General features: G+C 57.2%; 1 protein-coding gene across 1 annotated transcript; it reads left to right on the top strand.

Annotated features, from left to right (window-relative positions):
• Nucleotides 1-4,751: 4,751 nt before the first annotated feature.
• MEX3A (mex-3 RNA binding family member A) lies at nucleotides 4,752-19,476 on the top strand. The gene is made up of 2 exons (XM_083813113.1): nucleotides 4,752-5,302; nucleotides 16,395-19,476. Exons 1-2 carry the CDS (start codon nucleotides 4,819-4,821, stop codon nucleotides 17,498-17,500), a joined length of 1,590 nt encoding a protein of 529 aa, XP_083669239.1. The 5' UTR covers nucleotides 4,752-4,818; the 3' UTR covers nucleotides 17,501-19,476.

The raw sequence follows: 19,476 nt of genomic DNA, 5'->3' as shown, positions 1-19,476 counted from the left end.
GCTGGCGGGGGTTCAGGAATGCCGGATAAATGGCCCGAAGCCTAGCATCCCACCGGGCGATATTTCTAAGAGTTAGGGGGGGGATGTGTCCGAGGAAGCGTACGGCGATCCCGACTTTCTGTAAAACGAAATTGGGAATTATCTGCTCGCCGAAGGTGGGGTTCCAATGGGAAGAAAAAATATTCCTTGACAAACACAAACCACATTTCTAAGCAGCGGGAATACGGGAGAGCGTGACCGTGACACTGAAGGACCCTCTAGGTCCCAAATCTAAAATCACTGAGATTTCCGCTTGAAAGAATTTCAACAAACTTAGGGCATTTTTTCCAAAAACCTCGTGTCCAGAAGTCCGAAACCTCAACTCTTACAAGCACGACCAATCCTGCAAATCGCTCGGCACCAGCAGTCCCACCACCAGATTGTGCCCATAGCTTAGCGCTCCATCTGCAGCCAATATGCTGAGCTCTTAACAAAATTGAGGGTTTTTTCAATCCGGTCTCCCGAGCCTGATCCCATGGACATGGACTCAACAAAACCAATGGACTTCAAGGAGCTTTGGAGCAGAGCTTTACAGTAATTTACTTATCTCACAGAAGAGCTTAATTAACAAATGTTTGCAAAGCACTTTAGGATCCCTGCATGGAGGGAGAAGAGAGCTTTTGCTAGCGGGCCGGTCTAGAAAGCAAAAGGGTTTACGATCGGTACGCGGCGCCCCGCAACCACCGCAGCTCCGGCACACGCGGAGGCGACGTCTCGGAGCTCTCGCGGCGAAGGTTACCAGCGCCGAATCTTTCCTAGCAGCTGCCATCCCACAAACACCTCTTCCCCCCAGCCGCGGGTATATTTGAGGAGAAAAGGGATGCGGGGCTGGGAAGGGGAAAAACTTTGTTTCTTTGCCACGCTCGCTCTTGGCGATGAACGTCAGTCGCTGTTTTGCCTGTTTGCAGCCAACGGCAGCTTTATTCCTGCCTGCAACGGGGCTTTCTGCGACACGCTGTAATGCCCACACTCCCCCCCCGGCAGCTCTGGCATCAGCAGCAGTTGCACTTTGCAGTTTCTGGCTTTTTTTTTGGGGGGGGGGATCGTTTTGCAACCCATCGCCTAGGAAAGGCGCGAGGAGCACGACACCGCCACTGACCCCCACCCCTCTGCGTGGCAGAGCCTTCCTGGTTGTAGTTCATCCTTTCTTCCCTGACAGTCATTGAGGGATGTGGATTTTAAAACACTTGGACATACCCGCTTTTGAACTAGAAACACCGCGCGGCTGCCAAAGGGAAGTAGGGAAGTTTGCAGAGTGGCTGTAACCGTGCACGGTCTACGCCCGCAGCAAAGCGCTCGAAGTGTGCAAGCTGGAGCCGGAAAATTACTTCTTACAACGATGCCAACATCCCAGCCTCTGACCGTCCTGTGATAGGAGCTCTTCCAGCTCATCGAGCCAGTTCTAGAGCGCTAACTTTAACCCAAATCGCTACCAAAACCCAGCCACCCCAGAGGGCAGCAGCACCAGACGGGAGGTAAGATCATTCCTAAGCAGCTGATATCACCGGGAGGAGGATCAAAGCCTTGGTCGGAGCCCAGCTACGCCCCCAAAATATTGTACGAACCGAGCAGCGCAGCTATCAGGGACCCATCAGAATTAGTCACGGCCCATGGTGCCAATTCTCGCAATTTTGCTGTGAGCATTCACGTTTGTCTGAAATTCCCAGCTCCGTGAGTCATGTGGATATGTGCGAGTCTGAATTTTCATTTTTTAAAGCAAGTTTCTAGACCCTGTGGCTGTGCAGGGAAGCGAGGTGATGTAATTCAAGTGAAATCTGGAAGCCCTGGGAGAAGGTGAGCGAAAAGCGGCCCACATTCTCCATTTTTATGGAGTCACACAACTTTTTAGCTAGTTTTATTATTTCTGGGCCTGTCGGAGTGCTCAGAGCTGGAGCTCTGCACTTCTGTCTTTGTTTTTTGTTTTTTTTTTTTCCTTTCACTTTATGACTTCAAGGGGCTTTCTCCTCCTGAAGGCTACAGGACAGAACCTAAAATGGAGGTTGGAAGCAAACCGGTGTCCCTCAAATGATGCGGTGCCCCCAGGCCAGGCGCCGCCACCACCTTCATGAACGTGACCAAACTTTGACGAAAATCCAGCTGTAATGTAATTTACAGGACAAAATACACGTTCCCAACAAGGCAACGCGATGCACGGGTGTTTGTGCGCGCGGATGCACGTGTGAACCCACACCTGCGTGCGCCCGAAACGCTTCATATAAAAACCCATTCCCACTTCACGGACGTGTTTGGGGTAAATGCTCACCCCTCGCATGCTCGCTTCCCACGTCTGCATCTTGCACGCGCGCGTGCTTAGGCAGAGTCTCACGGCCAACCTTGCCGCGGGTCGTTAGGCGTGCGAGGGAGCCGTCCCTGGCAGCGGGTACGGGGCCACCCGCGGCCACCAAACGCCCACCTCGACCCTCTCCGGGCCGTGCGACGCGCACGGGGCACGCGGGGCCGAGCGTGGCCGCGCCAAACCAACGCTGCCGTGCGTGCGCAGGATGAGCCCCTGTCCGGCGCCCATGTGGGACGCTGCCCGCGAGCAGACGTGACCTCTCAGACGAAGGAACCCCTCCCCAGGCTGCCAGACCTCAGCAAGTCCCGGCGCCGTGCAAAGGTTAAAATAAAATACGAGTAACTCAAGACGCTGCTCCGCACTCGTGACTGCAAGGAGACGCGCGAAATGCAGCAGCACGAGGTGGGGTTTTTCTCTTCTTAGCTCTACTTTTTTGCTCTTTTTTTTGGAAGCTCGCAGCACGGATGCCAACACGTCCAGCCCCAAGGCTGCTTTGTCGCAGGTCCTGCAGCAGACGGAACCTGCCCCGGCCCCTCCTGCGCTGTCCCAGCATCTCCCCGCCTTCACGCTGCGGCTCTGGGTGGCGAAAGGGGACAAAAGCAAAGCACCCATTCCCAAAGTGCCTGGGCAAAGTTGCCGGGAGAGCTATAGCAACACCTTACCGTCTGAGTCACTGGATGAGACATTTCCTTGTGCTGTGTGCCCCATCTGCTTAGTTCATCTGCAAGCTGAGATCTTCTGCTGTAGACCCAGAAAGAGAGACAGGGGGAAGAGAGAAACCTCGCAGCGAGGAGCTGAGAGCCGGGGAGAGGAAAGCAGAGGGAATACGGGGAGGGGGGGGGGGGGAAGAAGAAAATTCCTGCCTCGGTGCCGAGGCACCAGTGGCACCATCCATCGCCCTGCTCCGTCCCCAGCCAGCGCCGCAGCCGTCGCCTCTGCCAGGGCCGCAGCGCGGTGTGGTGCTGGGGGGGAGCCTCGCACCGCTCTGCATTGCCTCCCCCCCAGTGCAAGCCCGTCGCAATCCCATTTCACGGGAGAGACATCTGGTTTGATTCAAGAAGAAAGGGGGAGAGGGGAGAAAGGCGCTCACACACACACACACAGGGCCCAGCCCCAGCCCGGCTGGCGGGGAGCTGAAAAGCTATTTTCACCGCTTCCCTGCGCTCAACCCGCTCCTCATTTCAATGAGAAAAGGGAGAGGAGGAAGAAGGGCTGGCCCCTGGCTCTCCCCCAGCAGCCCCATTTGCCCGGGGGGGGGCTTTGCTGGGGCTGGGGGGGGGCTTTGCCGGGGTCTGGGGGGCTTTGCTGGGGTCTGGGGGGCTTTGCCGGGGTCTGGGGGGCTTTGCCGGGGTCTGGGGGGCTTTGCCGGGGTCTGGGGGGCTTTGCCGGGGTCTGGGGGGCTTTGCCGAGGTTTATGGGGGGGGGGTTGCTGGGGTCGGAGGGGGCTTTGCTGGGCTCTGGGGGTTGGAGGCCAAGAGCGGAGGCTCCGGAGGCCGAGCCTCAGCGGTCCCCGATGTGCTCGTGCGGCACCAAAGCCTCGGGGTACCGGAACCCCGCGCCCCCCCCCCCGCCCCCGTTCTGTGCCCTCGGATCCCCGCGATTTCCAGCCCCCCCCCCCCAAAAAAAAAATAAAATCCCTCCGGGCTCCCAGCCCCACGCCGTGCCCCCCAGCACCCCCGTGGGTGCCGCTGGGTCGCCAACCCCCCCCCCCCCCCACTGCCCCCCCAGGATGCGGCTCCCCTCGCCTCCCCCCCACGCCCCCCCCGTGGGTTCCCACGGCCCCCCCCTTCCCCTCGGGACCCCCGCAGCCCCTTCCACGCGTGCCCCGGGGACTCCCCACGCCGTGTGCGCGTCCCCCACGGGGGGCCAACGAGAACAACCCCCCCCCCCTCCCCCCAAGCTGTTTCCCACCCCGGCCCCCAGCGGTTCCCACGCATCCCCCCCCCCCCCTTCCCACCCGCGCCCCGTTCGCGGAGCTCCGCGGGGGGGGTGTGCGAGCAGGGATCGGGGACTACATCCCCCAGCAGGCCGTGGGCCGGGGCAGGCTCCCGCTGCGCCCAGCAGCCTTCAAACAAAAGAGTTTTTCCCCCCGCAACCTCCCCCCCCCCCCCCCCTCCGGCGGGGCTCCGCGCCCCCCGGCCCCTCCGAGCACCGGCGGCGGCTGGGAGCCGGGGGCGGAGGCGGCGGCGGGGGGACCCCGGCGGGCTTGGAAGTGCCTGGGCTCGGGTTACAGAGAGAAAGGGGCTTGGCCAGGCGGAGGGGAGGTGGGCGGAGGGTCCTTTTCTCTCTCTGTTTCTCTCCCTCTGCCTTTTTTTTTTTTTTTTTTTTTTTTTTCCCCTCCCGAGCTCTTTGTGTGTCCCCCCCCCCCACTCCCCTCCTCTCTCTCTCTCTCTCTCTCCCTCTCTCTCTCTCTCTCTCACACTCCCCCCACCCTCCCCAACCAACCACCACCACCCAACCCCCCTCTCAAGTCTTTGTTAGCCATGCCTAGCCTGGTAGTACCAGGGATAATGGAAAGGAACGGGGGTTTCGGCGATTTAGGCTGTTTCGGTGGGAGCGGCAAAGACAGAGCGCTGCTGGAGGATGACCGGGCGCTGCAGCTCGCTTTGGACCAGCTCTGCCTGCTGGGGCTAGGCGAGCCTTCCTCCTCCTCCTCCTCGGCCGCCGTGGTGCTGGTGGAGGACAGCAACAACAACAACAATAACCCGCAGCAGCAGCAGCAGCAGCAGCAGCAGCAGCCCCCGCCGCCGCCGCCGCCGCCGCCGCCGCAGCAGCCGCCGCCGCCGCCGCCTCCGCCGCCGCCCCCGGCCCCGAAGGGTCCCCCGGTTCCCAGCGCCGGGGCGGCGGAGCCCAAGTTGTGCGCCCTCTACAAGGAGGCCGAGCTGAGGCTCAAGAGCAGCTCCAACACCACCGAGTGCGTGCCGGTGCCCAGCTCCGAACACGTGGCTGAGATCGTGGGGAGGCAAGGTGAGCAAAGCCGGGGGGAGCCGGGACAGGACCCCCCCCTTTATGGGCAGGACCCCCCCCTTATGGCCAGGATCCCCCCTTTATGGCCAGGATCCCCCCTTCTTTATGGGCAGGACCCCCCCCCTTTATGGCCAGGATCACCCCCCTTTATGGCCAGGATCACCCCCCTTTATGGCCAGGACCCCCCCTTTATGGCCAGGATCACCCCCCCTTTATGGCCAGGACCCCCCCTTTATGGCCAGGATCACCCCCCCCTTTATGGCCAGGACCCCCCCCCTTTATGGCCAGGATCACCCCCCCCTTTATGGCCAGGACCCCCCCTTTATGGCCAGGATCACCCCCCCCTTTATGGCCAAGACCCCCCTTTTGGCCAAGGCCCACCCCCCTTTATGGCCGGGACTCCCCGACTTTTCGGCCAGGCCCCCCCCCCCACTTTTTGGCCAAGCCCCCCTTTTCTGGCCAGGACCCCCCTTTATGACCAGCACCCCGTTTCTGGCCAGGACCCCCCCGTTTCTGGCCAGGACCCCCCCCCCCTTTTCGGCCAAGACCCCCCCCTTCTCGGCCAGGACCCCCCCCTTTTTTTAGCCAGCACCCCCCTTTTTGGCCAGGCCCCCCTTTTTTAGCCAGGACTCCCCTTTTGCCGGGAGGCACCGTGCAACAACCCCCCCCCCCCCATCCCCTTTAGCGCCGGGAGCGCCCCGCTTAAAAAGGGGGGGGGACCGCGAACTTCCCCCCTGCCGTTGTCCGAGCCGAGCCGGGCCAGCCCCGAAGGGGGGACAAAGGGGAAGGGGCGACCCGGGAGCACCCGGGCACAGCGGGGAGCCGGGGCTGAGCCCCCCCCCTTCCTTCCCCACCCCCGGTGGAGGGGTGATGGGGAGCGCGTGGGGATGCCCACGCGCGTCCGTGTCGCTGCGCCCCGAACCCCGAAAGGAAAAAAGCCGGGCTGAAAGCGGCAAGGGGGGGGGAGGCAGGGGGTCGAGGATGGAACGGGGAGGAAAAAAAAATCCCCTTTGTTGGGCTCGGCGTGGAAGCGAGGGGGTGTGGTTGGGGAGGGTTCGCCGGGCCGGGCGGCAGCCCCCGGGCCTAGCGAGGCCCCCCGGGAGAGGATTAAGGAAAGTTGAACTCGTCCTGGCAGCAGGGGACGAGCGGGGACCCCGCCGTGGGACGCAGGACCCCGTCCCGAGTGGGGTGTCCCCGTCCCCCCTCGCCATCAGCCGCCAACCGCCCGGCCCCGCTCCGTGACAGTGATGCTTTTGTTCTCCTCGCGGCTCTGTTCGGAGCGAGGTGGAATGGAGGAGGGCTTTAAAAATTATATATATATATATATATATATACACACACACACACGCACACCACACCCACTCTTAAGTCACCCCTCGCCCACCGCTCCGGCTCCGCGAGCGGGGGGCGCAGGGGGGTCGGCGCGGAGCCACTGCGGGGCTGAGGCTCGGGGCTGGCGAGAGAAGTTTGTGTCGCTTGCAGAGGGGGGAAAAAAAAAAAATAATAATAGTGCGGCTAAGCGGGATTTTTCTCTCTCTCTCTCGAAGCAAGTAACTTGACGCTCTGGAAGTGTGACGGGCAGAGACTGCGGCTCCAAATCCAGATGCTTCCTCTTGGGTTGGGAATTGAAATTGCCTGAGCTGGGAGGATTTTTATTTTTTTTTTGTGCAGCCCCGCCGCTGGGGTGGCAGAGGGGAGCGGGGGGTGTGTGGGGGGGGACCCGGCGGCTGGGTGAGGCCGCTGCCGCCAGCCGGGGACCCGAGGGGCGCGAACGGGCTGATGGCCGCGCGTCGCTGGGCTGGAACGCGTTCCGGGAACAATGGGGCCTCCGGTGGCTCGGCTCGCCCGGGGACGAAGCCGGGGATGGCGGGGGCGTGGGGGCCGCCGTCCGCTCCCCGAGCCCCCGTGCGTCGGCGGCGAGGTGTCCTGCTTTGGTTTTCCATCCCCGCCTCGTGCCAGGGGCTGGGGCGGGGGCGAGGGCACGGCCAAACCCCCTGGGCAGGGGGTTTTGGCAGCAGCCCTGCGCGGCGGGGGCACGGCCGTGGAGAATCAGGCCCCCTTTGTTCCCTAAAGTTGGGAGAGAGACGGGCTCCGGCGGGCGGCGTGGGGGGGAGACGCTGGGCGATGCGGGAGGTGCCCCCGCTGCTCCCCCCTGGGCCTCGCCGCTGCCCCGACCTCAGGTGCCAGGGTTTGGTTTTTTTGGGGGTTTGCTCGGCAGGCAGCGGTGTGTGCGGACATGGAGACCTGGGTTTCTTCCACCATTTTTCGTGTGCGTGAGGGTTTTCCCACATCTGGGAAGCGTTAGCAGCCGGAGCCCTGGCTGGGTCAGGCTGCGCCCCGCGACAGGGCTCGGCGGGCCGGATCCTGTGCTGCTGGAACCCAAGGGTGCTTCGGCAGAGCCCAGGCGGCCGCAGCTCTGCACCCCAGCAGCCATCCTGGACCCGGCTCGTTCTTTTCAAAGGCCTTCAGCCGTGTCTCCCGGGTCTCGTTTCGTCGGGAGGCTGGGCTGTGCCGGCCGCCTCGCCGACGTAGCTGGGTGCGGACGCTGCAGGGACCTGGCGCCATCCCTGGGGGCCAAATCCTGTGCCCTGCCAGCCGCCCGGCTGGGGCTCAGCACCCCCGGTGGTGCTGCAGATGGGGAGGTGTGAGCTGGCTCTCCGGGGAAGTGAGTGGTGTGAGGGCACTGGTGAATAGGGCGAGGAGCATCTTGGAAAAGAGGAGGGGGGAAAAAAGTGTTATTAAAATAAAAATCGTTTGGGGGCTTTGATCGATAACAGGGTTGAGCTTTTTCTTTAACTTCGTATTTTTTGATCTGATGAGCCGCTCCTTTCGCGTTATTGCAAAATGTTTTCCACCTCTGAAAGTGTAACTTGCTGGCACGAGCGCACGTGAGTGGCCTGGACCTGGGCACGGGGTCCCTTGGTGTGCCTCTGGCAACGCGATTTCCACCTGCTCGAAGATTGCCCTGTGCTTTGCTGGGGCTGTGTGCAGGCACCTTGGTGTAAACGGGGCTCAGCCCTGGGTATTTTAGTTGGGATGGCCGTAAGTGTGACTTGCGAAGAGGTTTTGGTTGGGGGGGACCCTTCTTTGGCTGGGGGATGCTGCAGGAGCTCGGCCTGAGCTTGCCAGCTCCGGCTTGCCCCGGGAGCGGCCGCCGTGCCCTTGCGGAGCCGATCACCGGCCGGAGACCTCGTCTGGGTTTGCGGCAGCGCTGGGTTTGGCACCGAATTCAAGCAGCGCTTCCTCGGTGGCTCTCATCGGGACAGCGTGGAGCCCCAAAAAGGGGCGCTTTGGGGGAACTGGCCCACCGGGAGCCGCTCCTCCCAGGGCGGCCGGTGCCAGGGAGCAGGAGCAAAGGGGAGGACACCAGAAAGGGAAAGGTGAGGGGACAGGGATAAAGAAGTTCCCTTGACTGGCGTGGGACCGCACTGCCCTGCCCGTGGTTGACAGTAGCTCCCCTTCCCTGGCTGGCGGCGGAGCCGTGGCCTCCAGGTGTGCCCCCATTTTATCCACTAGGGCAAGGAGCGGGGACGTATCGCGCAGGTGGCTGCGTGGCGTGAGCGTGATGTAGGTTCTGGAGCCGTCGGGGTCTGCAGGGTGCTCGGGGGTGCTCGGTGGCACCCACGTTTCACTTGCCACCTCCTGCTGTGGGCACCTTCCTGACAGCCCCCTCCCCGGGACCGCGCCTGTCATCGGAGCTGTGCGGGTCGATTTGCCAGGGTGTAAAGACAAAGCACCAAAGTGTCTTGGAGGTGATGGGGCAGAGGGGTTGCAAGAACCTCGTCCTTTGCAACCCAAGGGTGTGGTTGTAGCGGAGGGGGGAGCAATGCTGGGAAGGGCGGAGGATGTGCGAAGGTGTCATGCTTTGGCCGTTCACACCGAGAACTTAAAAACAGGCGGAAATCCCCAGCCCCCAAGACATCCAGGTTCTTCCTAGAAATCAGCGGAGGTGTGGATCAGCGTGGCGAAGGCACAGCTCTCGCTTTGCTGCCAGGGTTCGATCTGCTCCCTCTGGCAAACTGGACCGCTGTCAACAGAGCCAGGGAGGAGGCTGCAGGACTCGAAGGGAAGCGCGTTTGAGGTTGGGTCCCGTTCCTTTGTGCGCTTGGGGCGTGCAGGCGCGGGGAGAAGGTGCTGGGTCGGTTTGGCTTTCCGCTGGTCGGAGCACTGCGGGGCAAAGCCGCCCGCTCCTGGCGGATACGTTCCCTCGGAGAGCATTGCACCTGGCGTTGGTGGCAGCGCCCATTGTCACCTGCACCCAGAGCCACCCTTTGGTGAAGCATCTCCCGGCCTGCTCTAACTAGCCCCGCTGTCAACGGGAATGAGATTACGCGAGAGAGGAGCTTAACATAAATTGCTCTTTCTTGGCAAGGTGAAGTCAAATAACAAGAGGCCCCACTAACCCCAGGTGATTGGGCTCTTTGTGTAGCTCCAAACATGCTCCAACGCTTCCAGCATTTAAAAATAGTCCAAGGAAGCCTTTCCCATTGAGGAAGTCTGATGACTGCAGCTCCCCCACCCACCATGTGGAGGTGGATGTACAGCATCCGAGAGGCAGCGAGGGGGGTCAGATCCTGGCGGCTGCTGGCTGCGTAAAGCTCGGGGCGAATGCCATCCGTCCGGCCCGGCGGGGCCCCGGAGCAGCCCTCCGTTACGGCGCCCCGGCAGCCGGAGACGGGCCTCGGCGGGAGAGCGGGGCTGCAGGCGGTGGCAGCCTGTTTCGAAAGTGTTAATGAGAATCCGCCTGAATTTACACCGGGGGGGGGGGAAAAAGTGCGGAGCGGGATCTACTTTGCGCGGTTTGAACTGGAGGTGGGAGGAGAAAATGGGTCTGGGAGAGAGACAAAGGGAATTTTCCAGGGAGACGTGCGCGCTCCGCGCCCGAGATCCGGCTGCTGGATGCCCGCGCGAGCCCGGCCGGCCCCGAATCTAGGGCAGTGGGAGCGCGCTGCCCCCGCTGCCCCCCCCCTGCGCTGCCTTTGTCTGGCAGCCCCCGACCCGCCGTGCCCCCCACGAGCCGTCCGGCGCCACGCGTGCCGCGGCGGGATCGTGGCGCGCGGGGGCCGAGGACACACCCACCCCGGTGCGGCGTGGCGATGCCGAGACCTGGGGGGGCTTCGGCACCGTTCAACCCCCCCCCCCCCCCCCCCGCCACACAACAAGGCGGTGATTGTCTGCGGCGGACGGGCTGGTGGGGTCTGCCGCTGCGGGGTCGCGTTGTTTTTTCCATGGTGCGTTTCACCCCCTTTTTTTTTTTTTTTTGTACGTGTTTTTTTCTTTTTTTTTCTGTTTTTAACACAACTTTGATCGCTACGTAAAATCACCGCACCAAAATGAGGCGGTTGCTTATTTTCCTGGCGTATTGGTTTCTCTTTTTTTTTTTTTCCCCCCTCCTTGTAAACACAACTTGCATCATCAGTGCAATAAAACCTCGATGCGAAGGGATTTAGTTGTTTGTTTGTGGTCCTTTTGTGCGCGCTGGTGTTTTTTGACACCACTTTCATCAGATTTTCAATGCAGCAAAATCTTACCCCACAGATATTCAGGACGGTGTATTTGTGATGTTCTTTGTGTGCTTGTCTTTTAACATGGCTTTCATCTTAAATGGGAAAAGAATGCCCCACCTTACCGGAGATCTTGGGTGGTTGCTGATTTTATGGTCCTTTAATTTTATGATGATGATAACAGAAAAAAAGACAAAGTCCTAATTTGCCCTTAGGCTCTTCAATACCACACCGGCAATGTCAAAATGTCCGAAGTTGGGTATTTACAGGTGTAACTTACGCCCGAGCAGCGTGAAGGAGCCTCAGTGTAAATGAGAAGAGGACTAAAAATCTTTTGTCTGTAGAGCTGGTCTCGTGTCTGACAAGAACAAGAAATTCAGGGGCCCGGAGTGATTTCTGTGGTGTGTCTAAGAGCTGAGAAAATGACCTCGGGGCTGTCTGCTGTAGGTGAAGCCCGTGCAGGGGCTGCAGGAGGTGTGCCAGCTGATGCCAGGTCAGATCCTTCCAGGCTGCGTCAGTGGCATCGTGCGCCTGCTCAGGATCCGGCCTTCCAGCAGCGGCAGTGGGAAGGGTGTCTGGGGGTTCAACCCTGAATTTACACTGGGGTAAAATTCCCGATGGTGGCCACGCCTGGGTTTTTCGTCGCGCCGTCCTCCTGCCGGCATTTGCCCCGTGCAGGGGCCACGTGCAAGGTTTGGAGCTGCTCGAAGGCCTTTTGCCACCGCCAGAGCAGCGCACGGGAGCCTCGGTGTAAACCACGAGGTCCCACGGAACCGCACCGGTTTCAGGCCGCTCCGAGTGAGGAAAGGTTTGGGATGAGCCCGTGCAAAGTAGACGGCGGTCAGGTTGGATGTATCCTACGCCCTCGTTGCCTTGGCAAGGTGGCTCGAGCTCCTTAAGCCTTCCCTGTTAGTTTTGATGGATTTATTTACCCCTAACGCAGGGGTAAACAGAGAGGAGAATTTGGCTCCGCACCTGAATCACCCCCTGACTTGCCCGCGTCTCCAGTTTGGCAACGTCTGGACCAGATTTATTTATTTATTTGTAGCCAGAGCTAGTGCCGTGTGGGCTCGTTCCAGTTAGGTAACTGGTCTGGGTGCCGGAGGCTCGGCAGCCCTCTGGGGTTTGCTCCTGTAAGTTAACGCTTGTGGCTTGCTAGGGTAATTTGCAAACACATTTACTTTGAGTCAATTGGCAATCAGTTAACCGAAGTTAAAAAGAAAAAGGGGTGGGGGAAGGAAATAATCATACGAGCCTCCTTCGCAAAATGCTTTGGGATCTGTGTTACGGGCAAAAAAAAAAAAAAAAAAAACAGAATAATAGAAGCTAGGTAGTGGAAACACAACAAGAAAGAGCTTAATTCTCTAATATAAAAATCTAACTGGCAGGAGTCTGCCAGGGATCAATTAGCTGATGTCTGCACACTGCCTTAAAGAGTAGAATGCTACAGCAAAGTTACACATTATTATAGTTCCTACAGGTCCTTTTCTCCTCTTAGTTTTACATTTTTAACACCACCTACTAAGCAGTTCTCTCCCCTTTTTAATAATCCACCAAGCAAAGCAGTTCGTTGCGTGTTGTTTCCAAATTTCTGTTACGCACAAAGAAAGCCTTTCATGAAAAAAACACACAGGGCAAATTTCGTTTTTTTTTTTTTTTAAAAAAAAAGCACGCTAGACTGTGCTACTCCTCTGACCGGGACATGAAGGGCCATATTCTGATCTTGGCACGCTCCGTCAGAAGCGGAGCGGTGTCAGAGAGCTCAGCCCCTATTTTGCGGTGTGCGGCGAGGTCGGGGTTGGGGCTGGGATAGGCAAGGAGCCGTGGCAGCGAGCGGCTACGTCAGATTGCAGCGCAGCCTGATTTTAGCTGATGTAAATCAGTGCAGCCCTCCTGGAAGTTGGTGGAGTTATCTGGATTTGCGCCGCTTACGGCTTGGCCTGTTGTCTGCGCCAATTTAGAGCTGCAGGAGATCTGGGCCACTGAACCTGCTGGTCTTGATGGAGTTGGTCTCATTTCCTGTGGGGTTATTTTCTCCAGTTTTTAAGCGCAGGATCCCCCATCTGTCTGCCTCCGCAAAGCTGGCTTTCCTGTCTGCAGGCCTGCACAGAGACCCTCCCTCCTCCTCCCCCTGCTTCTCACACCATCGACTGCACCATGCGTCCTTTTGTCCGTTTCTCCATCTTCCCTCCCCTTCTCTTGCCGTTCTCTCTCCTCGCCCGTCTCCCGTTTGCCTCTTTGGGGTGTCTTCCCTTGGCCTCCACACCACTAATTCTCCTCCTTGCCCTGCAGGATCACAGCTTGCCTCTCCCCTCCATTTCCATCACCTTTCCTCCATCCCTGGCTCCCTCCCACCCTCTCCAGCTCATGTAACTCGCTGACGCTTGCCCTCATTCATGTGTATTCCTTGCCACTGTTCCCTTCCATCTGTCCCCAGCGTGGAGCCCCTGTCCTTTGTCACTGCTCTGCTTGCCTGACCCTCCGTGTCACCTCCTCGATTGTTCCCTGTGATGCGGGGCTCGCATCCCTCTCCCCCCACACATGGGCATTGTCCCGTGCCTTAAAAAACGCCGACCCCGCGCCCAGCCCTGACGGACGCGTACCTACGGTCCCTGTTCAAGCGAGGGCCAGCCTCGCGGTCCTAGGAGGCAGGACGTGGGTCACGGGGGAATTCGGCAAACCCTGCCTCAGTCCTCAGTAGTGCACGGGACTCATCTCCAGCGTGGGTGCTTGTTGCTCACACCCCCATTTCTTTCCGTGTGACGCTTCGGTGATATCCCCGGGGAAATGGTGGCATCTTGGTTAATCTTCCTAAGATGGAATCTCCATCTTCGGAGCCAGAGTCACAGATGTGGAGCGGGCGTGCGTCTGCCCGGGACAGGCCAGGAGCAGCCCAGCCTGCCTTGGGGTTGTGGAGGATGCAGGTAACCCCATACAATTTTATCCTGCCCTCCATAGGCTCCCTGAGGGAGCCTTTATTCTCTTACTTTGTGTGCATGTTTTTATTCTACAGTTGTGTCGTGCCTAGCACGGTCAGGTCCTGTTCTTTGACCGAGTTTCCCAAGTACTAATAATACACCGCTGTAGGTAGCCGTTGGTCCACATCAACTGTGTAAAAACTTTGCTAAGCAAAGCACTGCAGATACACTTCAGGGTGCAAGCTCCATGGGGAGCAGCGTGTTGGCTACACAAGACTGGTAGGGGCTGGATTTGCTTTGGACTTTCAGGATTTGCCTGGCTCTTTCTGTGTCAGATCTTGCGTTTCCATTCCCCAGGAGCGTGAAATCAGTGGCTTAGAGATGCGTTTAATGCAGCAGCATCACCACGCTAATTGTTACAGGAAGTTTTGCGGTAACCCAGAGCAAGAGACAGCTATTCTCACCATTTTACAAACCGGGGACCGAGGCTCAGCGAGCCGAAGTAACTCCGAGGAGTTAAAAGTTGCACTGGGAGTCTGCAGCAAAGTCAGGATTTGCCCGCACACGTCCTGTGTTTCTACACCCGTGGCAAAACCCTCTGACAAATGGGGGGGGGGGGGGGTTCAAAGCTGTGCCGGGAGGTTTCGTTGTTGGATGAGGCTGCACTCCAGTGCCCGCGTGGTGTTGCGAGAGGGAGTGCGACCCGTCGGGCTGGCTGCCTCTGCTTCGTGCAGCTGTAGCTATTGGTTGAACCGCGCGTGGCGCATGCCACCGCTGCGAGCTTGGAGAAATATTCCTGCCATCTGTAGCGGCACCGCGTTCTGTTTTTATCGGTGAAGGTGCAGGGTTCAATTCTTGCTAATGACAGGGGGTGGTAGGATCGTTATGTTCCTGCAAATACCCCAATGTCACAAGTCCGCGTCTCGTGAGACGGGAGAAATGTTGTTATTTATTAGGGTGTGTATAAATAATAATGTTCCAGCCTACCAGCTGAGGAATCTTAATTTCTTGGTCACAAAAGCATCGTTGGCAGGTCATTTTGTGTTAGAAGTGTGATGTCGGCATAGTGTGCTGTGGAAAGCTGGGGTGGTGTCAAATGGTCGCAGGAGAGAAGAGGTGGGCTCATTTTGGGGAGAGGAGGTTGCAGGGACGGGTGATTTCACGCAGTATCCTGATCTTTTTGCTCCGTGAGCACTGAGCCAGATGTGTCCAGGCACCTGCATGCTTGGGAAGCCAGGGCAGAATGCTCCCCTAACTCCGTTTTCACCAGGAGGAATGCAGTACCCTGCAGAAGCACATTTTTCAGTTTTTCTAAGAGACCCAAGCTTGGAGCAAACCTCCTCCCACAGAGGAAGCCCCAGTCTGAATGGGAACTCGGTGCCAGGCTTTGAAAATGCCTTCAGGCACTGAGCGAGGCTTTTGGAGAGCAGGGTCAGAGGGGCAGCAGCGGGGAGGGCTTCCAGAAGTAGTTTAGAAAACTGTGCCACATCTGTAAAAATATTTAGTGGCTCGATGGCATCCTAGTGTCGTCTAGGAACCTGGAGTCGCATTGCTGCCTCTAAACCCCATTCTGAAAAAAAAGACTTGGAAGCCAAAGCACACTGAAAAGTCTCTTGCCTTTTTTGGAAAAGCAGAAAGACATTTTCTGAGCTGTCGGGAGCAGAGGGAATAGGCTTGGTGGGCTCCAGGGCGTGGGCGTTGGCATCGCAAGTGGATGGCATGGGAAGTGATCTTGGGAAAGGGTCCGAGCGCCTGGGCCGCTGCGGTGGGGAGGCGCGCGGCACTGGTGTTCGATGCCCCAAAGCAGGGGCCAAGAGCAGAAGGCAGCGCTTGGCGGGGAGCAGGGCTGCACACACCATGGCAGGGCTCTGCCTCGGTGCAGGAGGGCAGCCGTGCCCTGTTCTGTGCTTTTTTAGCCCCAAAGCAAAAGGTAGCATCCCGCCAGCCCCCAGCAGGGCTGACAGTGGGGGTCCCACAACGTCTGAGGTGGGAGCCTGAAGTGCTGCATGTCTGCCACTTCCCCCAGGCTTGTCCTGCAAGAACAGAGTCTGGCTTGCACCACAGATTCACACCGAAAGCCCCACACTAGGACAAAAGTCTCCATGCAGAGAGGAATCCTGCCCCTGTACCGAGAGGCACGCTGAATAGTGGCAAGGGGCAACTGGGGCGGCCATCTTCTCTGAGGGGCAACATGGTGGGGCCCAGGACTTGGCAAGGATGGGCTTCCTCACAGAGACCGCTGGCCCGTGGGGAGGGCTCAAGCTCCCCCTGGCTCCCTGGTTCCTGGGGGTGGGAAGTTTCTGAGGGGTGTTTTTTGAAGGATGGCTGATTTCTGAGGGGAAACATCTGAGGGGGATTGCGTGGTGAGGGGCAGCGCACAAAATGGCAGCGCCCTCCTGGGCATGGCAGAAGGGGGGGCGCCTGGAGGGGGAGACACTCCTGCTATGCCTTTCTCTGGGGGCAGTGAGGGGGAACCTTTGGCATTTTGTCTGTCCCTGTTAAGGGAGTAGAGGTCTTTCCCTCGTGTTTTGCCCCTGCGCAGTGGCTGCTGCACGGTGCACAGCCTGCTGGAAACAAGGTGGCTTGTCCTGGTTTCCTGAGAAGAAGGGAGGGTGGTGAGAGGGGCATCCTTTCTAACCTCCCTGCCTTGTTTTCCTTCTCTTCCCCAAGGCTGCAAGATCAAAGCCCTGCGGGCAAAGACCAACACCTACATCAAGACGCCGGTGAGAGGCGAGGAGCCGGTCTTCATGGTGACAGGGCGGCGGGAGGATGTGGCCATGGCTCGGCGGGAGATCATCTCCGCAGCCGAGCACTTCTCCATGATCAGGGCCTCCCGCAACAAAGCCGGCACCACCTTCGGCAGTGCTCCCACCTTGCCGGGGCAAGTCACCATCCGGGTGCGCGTGCCCTACCGCGTGGTGGGCTTGGTGGTGGGCCCCAAGGGCGCCACCATTAAGCGGATCCAGCAGCAGACCAACACCTACATCATCACGCCCAGTCGGGACCGGGACCCCGTCTTTGAAATCACGGGTGCGCCGGGCAACGTGGAGCGTGCTCGGGAGGAGATCGAGACCCACATCGCGGTGAGGACGGGCAAGATCCTGGAGTACAACAATGAGAATGACTTCCTCTCCAGCAGCCCTGATTCCGGCATGGAGAACCGCTACTCGGAGGCCTGGCGGGTCCATACGCCGGCGCCGGGCTGCAAACCCCTCTCCACCTTTCGGCAGAACAGCCTGGGTTGCATTGGCGACTGCTCCGTTGACCCCGTCTACGAGACACCCCGGCTGAATGACCAAAACGACTTCAATTATGGTTACCTCTTCCCCAACTACGGCGTGAACAAGCAAGATCTGTATTACGGGGTGCCGGAGTCGGGCGCCCCGATGTGGGCTGGGCAGGAGAACACCAACCCTGTCTCGGTGCTCTTCTCGAAACAGCAGCGTTCCAGCAGCACTGGTGCCATCCACCCGAATTCACATCGCTCCCCATCCTCCTCCATCCAAGAGCCCAATCTCTCTGGTCTCCCCAGGCGGTCCCAAGGAGAGCCGCTCCAAGGGTTTTCCAAGCTGGGGACGACTGCCGCTGCCCGGACGTCTGTCTCCAGCAGCCGCGAGTGCATGGTGTGTTTCGAAAGCGAAGTTACGGCAGCGCTGGTGCCATGCGGCCACAACCTCTTCTGCATGGAGTGTGCCGTGAGGATCTGCGAGAGGACTGATCCGGAGTGCCCGGTTTGCCACGCTGCAGCCACTCAGGCCATTAGAATATTTTCCTAAAGAGACAGAGCAGGGCATTGGGGTGGGGTGGGGGGTAGGAAGGGAGCATGGGGGGGGGTCCAGGAAAGAAAAGTGATGATGATAATAATAATAATAATAATAATAATGACATCTGAAGAACAAACGAATGAAAGAATAAATTAATTTAAAGAAGAAGAAGAAGAAAAAAAAAGAAATTATTTTACAAGCAATGTATGTTATTTTTTAAAAAAAAGTGAATAATAAAATTAAAATGAATAGCAAAGCCAGAAATTTTGAAGGGCGAACGATGCTCCAGCCTGCGATGTCTTTTTTAAAACAAGTACTCTGAACGCACACTCGGATCTCGCAAGCAAAGCGGTTTAGTTCAGTTTTTTTTGGTGGTGAGATTGGGACTTCTCTGCATTGACCAAGCCAGGCCATCTCGATCGGACGGGGAAGGGAGCAGGGATGTGGGGAGGGCCCTGCCAGCCTTTCTTCTCCAGCCATGTTCAATCTTCATCTTGGTCTGAAGCCCCTACTCTCCTCCCCCCCCAGGGATGTCAGCCCAACTGGGAGCTCAGAAAGAAACAAATAGAAAGAAAGGAAAACGGATGTCGGGGATTTAAAAAAATAAAAAAGACACCATCAACCTCTGGGAACCTGTTAGAACGAGGGCACAACTGTATTACCTCAAAGATTTAAACAAAAAACCACAGCAGCTAAAGAACTTTTATTGTTTTCCTTTTTTTCTAAAAAAAACAAAAACAAAAAAGCCACAAAAAAAAAGAAAATAAAAAAAAAGACGAAGAAGAAATAAAACTGACGCCGGTGAAGCTGAAGAAGGTTTGGAAGAACCTATTGGAATCACACTGGGCGATTAGCATTTATTTTATTATTCTGAGCCACCATGGAGTTTGGAACTTTGTTCTTTTTTCCTTATCCGAGCAGGGATTTGTTCATCAGACGAATCAGGAGTCACTAACAGGGTATTTCAAAAGCAGTCCTGAGTTCCCATCCGTGGGGGGAGTGTATCGACTTCCGCGTTTCTGTAGTTCACTCTTCATCCTTTTTTCCAAGTGATGCCAGCTGCAGCTACATGCAACACGCAAGCGCACGTGCACACACGCACACACACACACACACTTGTAACATTGTGCTTTTCTTTTCTTAAAAAGTATATATATATCACACCAAAACCTAAGAAAGACGATCATGCAATACAGGCAATGAGCCCATATGAAACCAACATGCATCCCAACAGAAAGCAAAAAAGAACCCCGAGTTTATATATATAATTTTGTTGTCGTCGTTTTTAAACTGGACCAAAACTTTTGTTACCCAAAACCGAGTGGGGGGAAAAAAAAAAGAAGAAAAAGTATTTCTTTATGGACCAAAACCTCTTCAGCTGTCCTTTACCTGGATCTTCCTGAGGTTGGCCACTTTTATATATTATATTTTTTTCAGAACGAAACAAAAAAAAAAAAAGAATTGCCTTGTTGAACATCCTTTAATCATTTCAAGACTCCTGGTTTTGTTAAATCAGATACTTTCTAAACCATTGGGAACTGGGAGAGGACGGGCTTCGAATCTGGCTTCTGTGCCAATGCACACGAGATGCAAGCCAGCATCTTAACATCATCAGGTTTGTTCAACCAGTCTGTGGATGCCAAAATGCCGTGATGGTAAAGATGTGTGTTGGATTAACCTATCAAGTACCAGTATACCTATCTATAAATATATGTGTGTATATATATATATATATAGGCACTTAACTCATCAAGCACCTATATATATATATGTATATATAAATTATATATAGAGTTTTTCTCCCACCACCACCGCTTCCCCATTTCCTGCCCCTCGACTTCTGCTCACAGATCCTGGACCCTGATTTAGAACTGAACCAGCAAGTTTCACAACTTGGCAGAGACAGTTCTACAGCAAAAAAAAAAAAAAATAATAATAATAATGATGATAATACCAATAAAAATCGCCTGAGATTTTTTTTCCCTTCA

The sequence above is a fragment of the Anser anser genome (assembly GCF_964211835.1).
Source record: "Anser anser genome assembly, chromosome: 28".
In the NCBI taxonomy this organism is placed as follows: Eukaryota; Metazoa; Chordata; class Aves; order Anseriformes; family Anatidae; genus Anser; species Anser anser.
The sequence above is the reverse complement of the archived record's forward strand: the minus strand, read 5'-3'. Positions and strand labels throughout refer to the sequence as shown.

Coding starts and splice junctions, on each gene's coding strand:
- MEX3A (XM_083813113.1), top strand. CDS start 4,819: ATGCCTAGCCTGGTAGTACCAGGGATAATGGAAAGGAACGGGGGTTTC. Junction 5,303..16,394: donor TGAGATCGTGGGGAGGCAAG/GTGAGCAAAGCC, acceptor CTCTTCCCCAAG/GCTGCAAGATCAAAGCCCTG.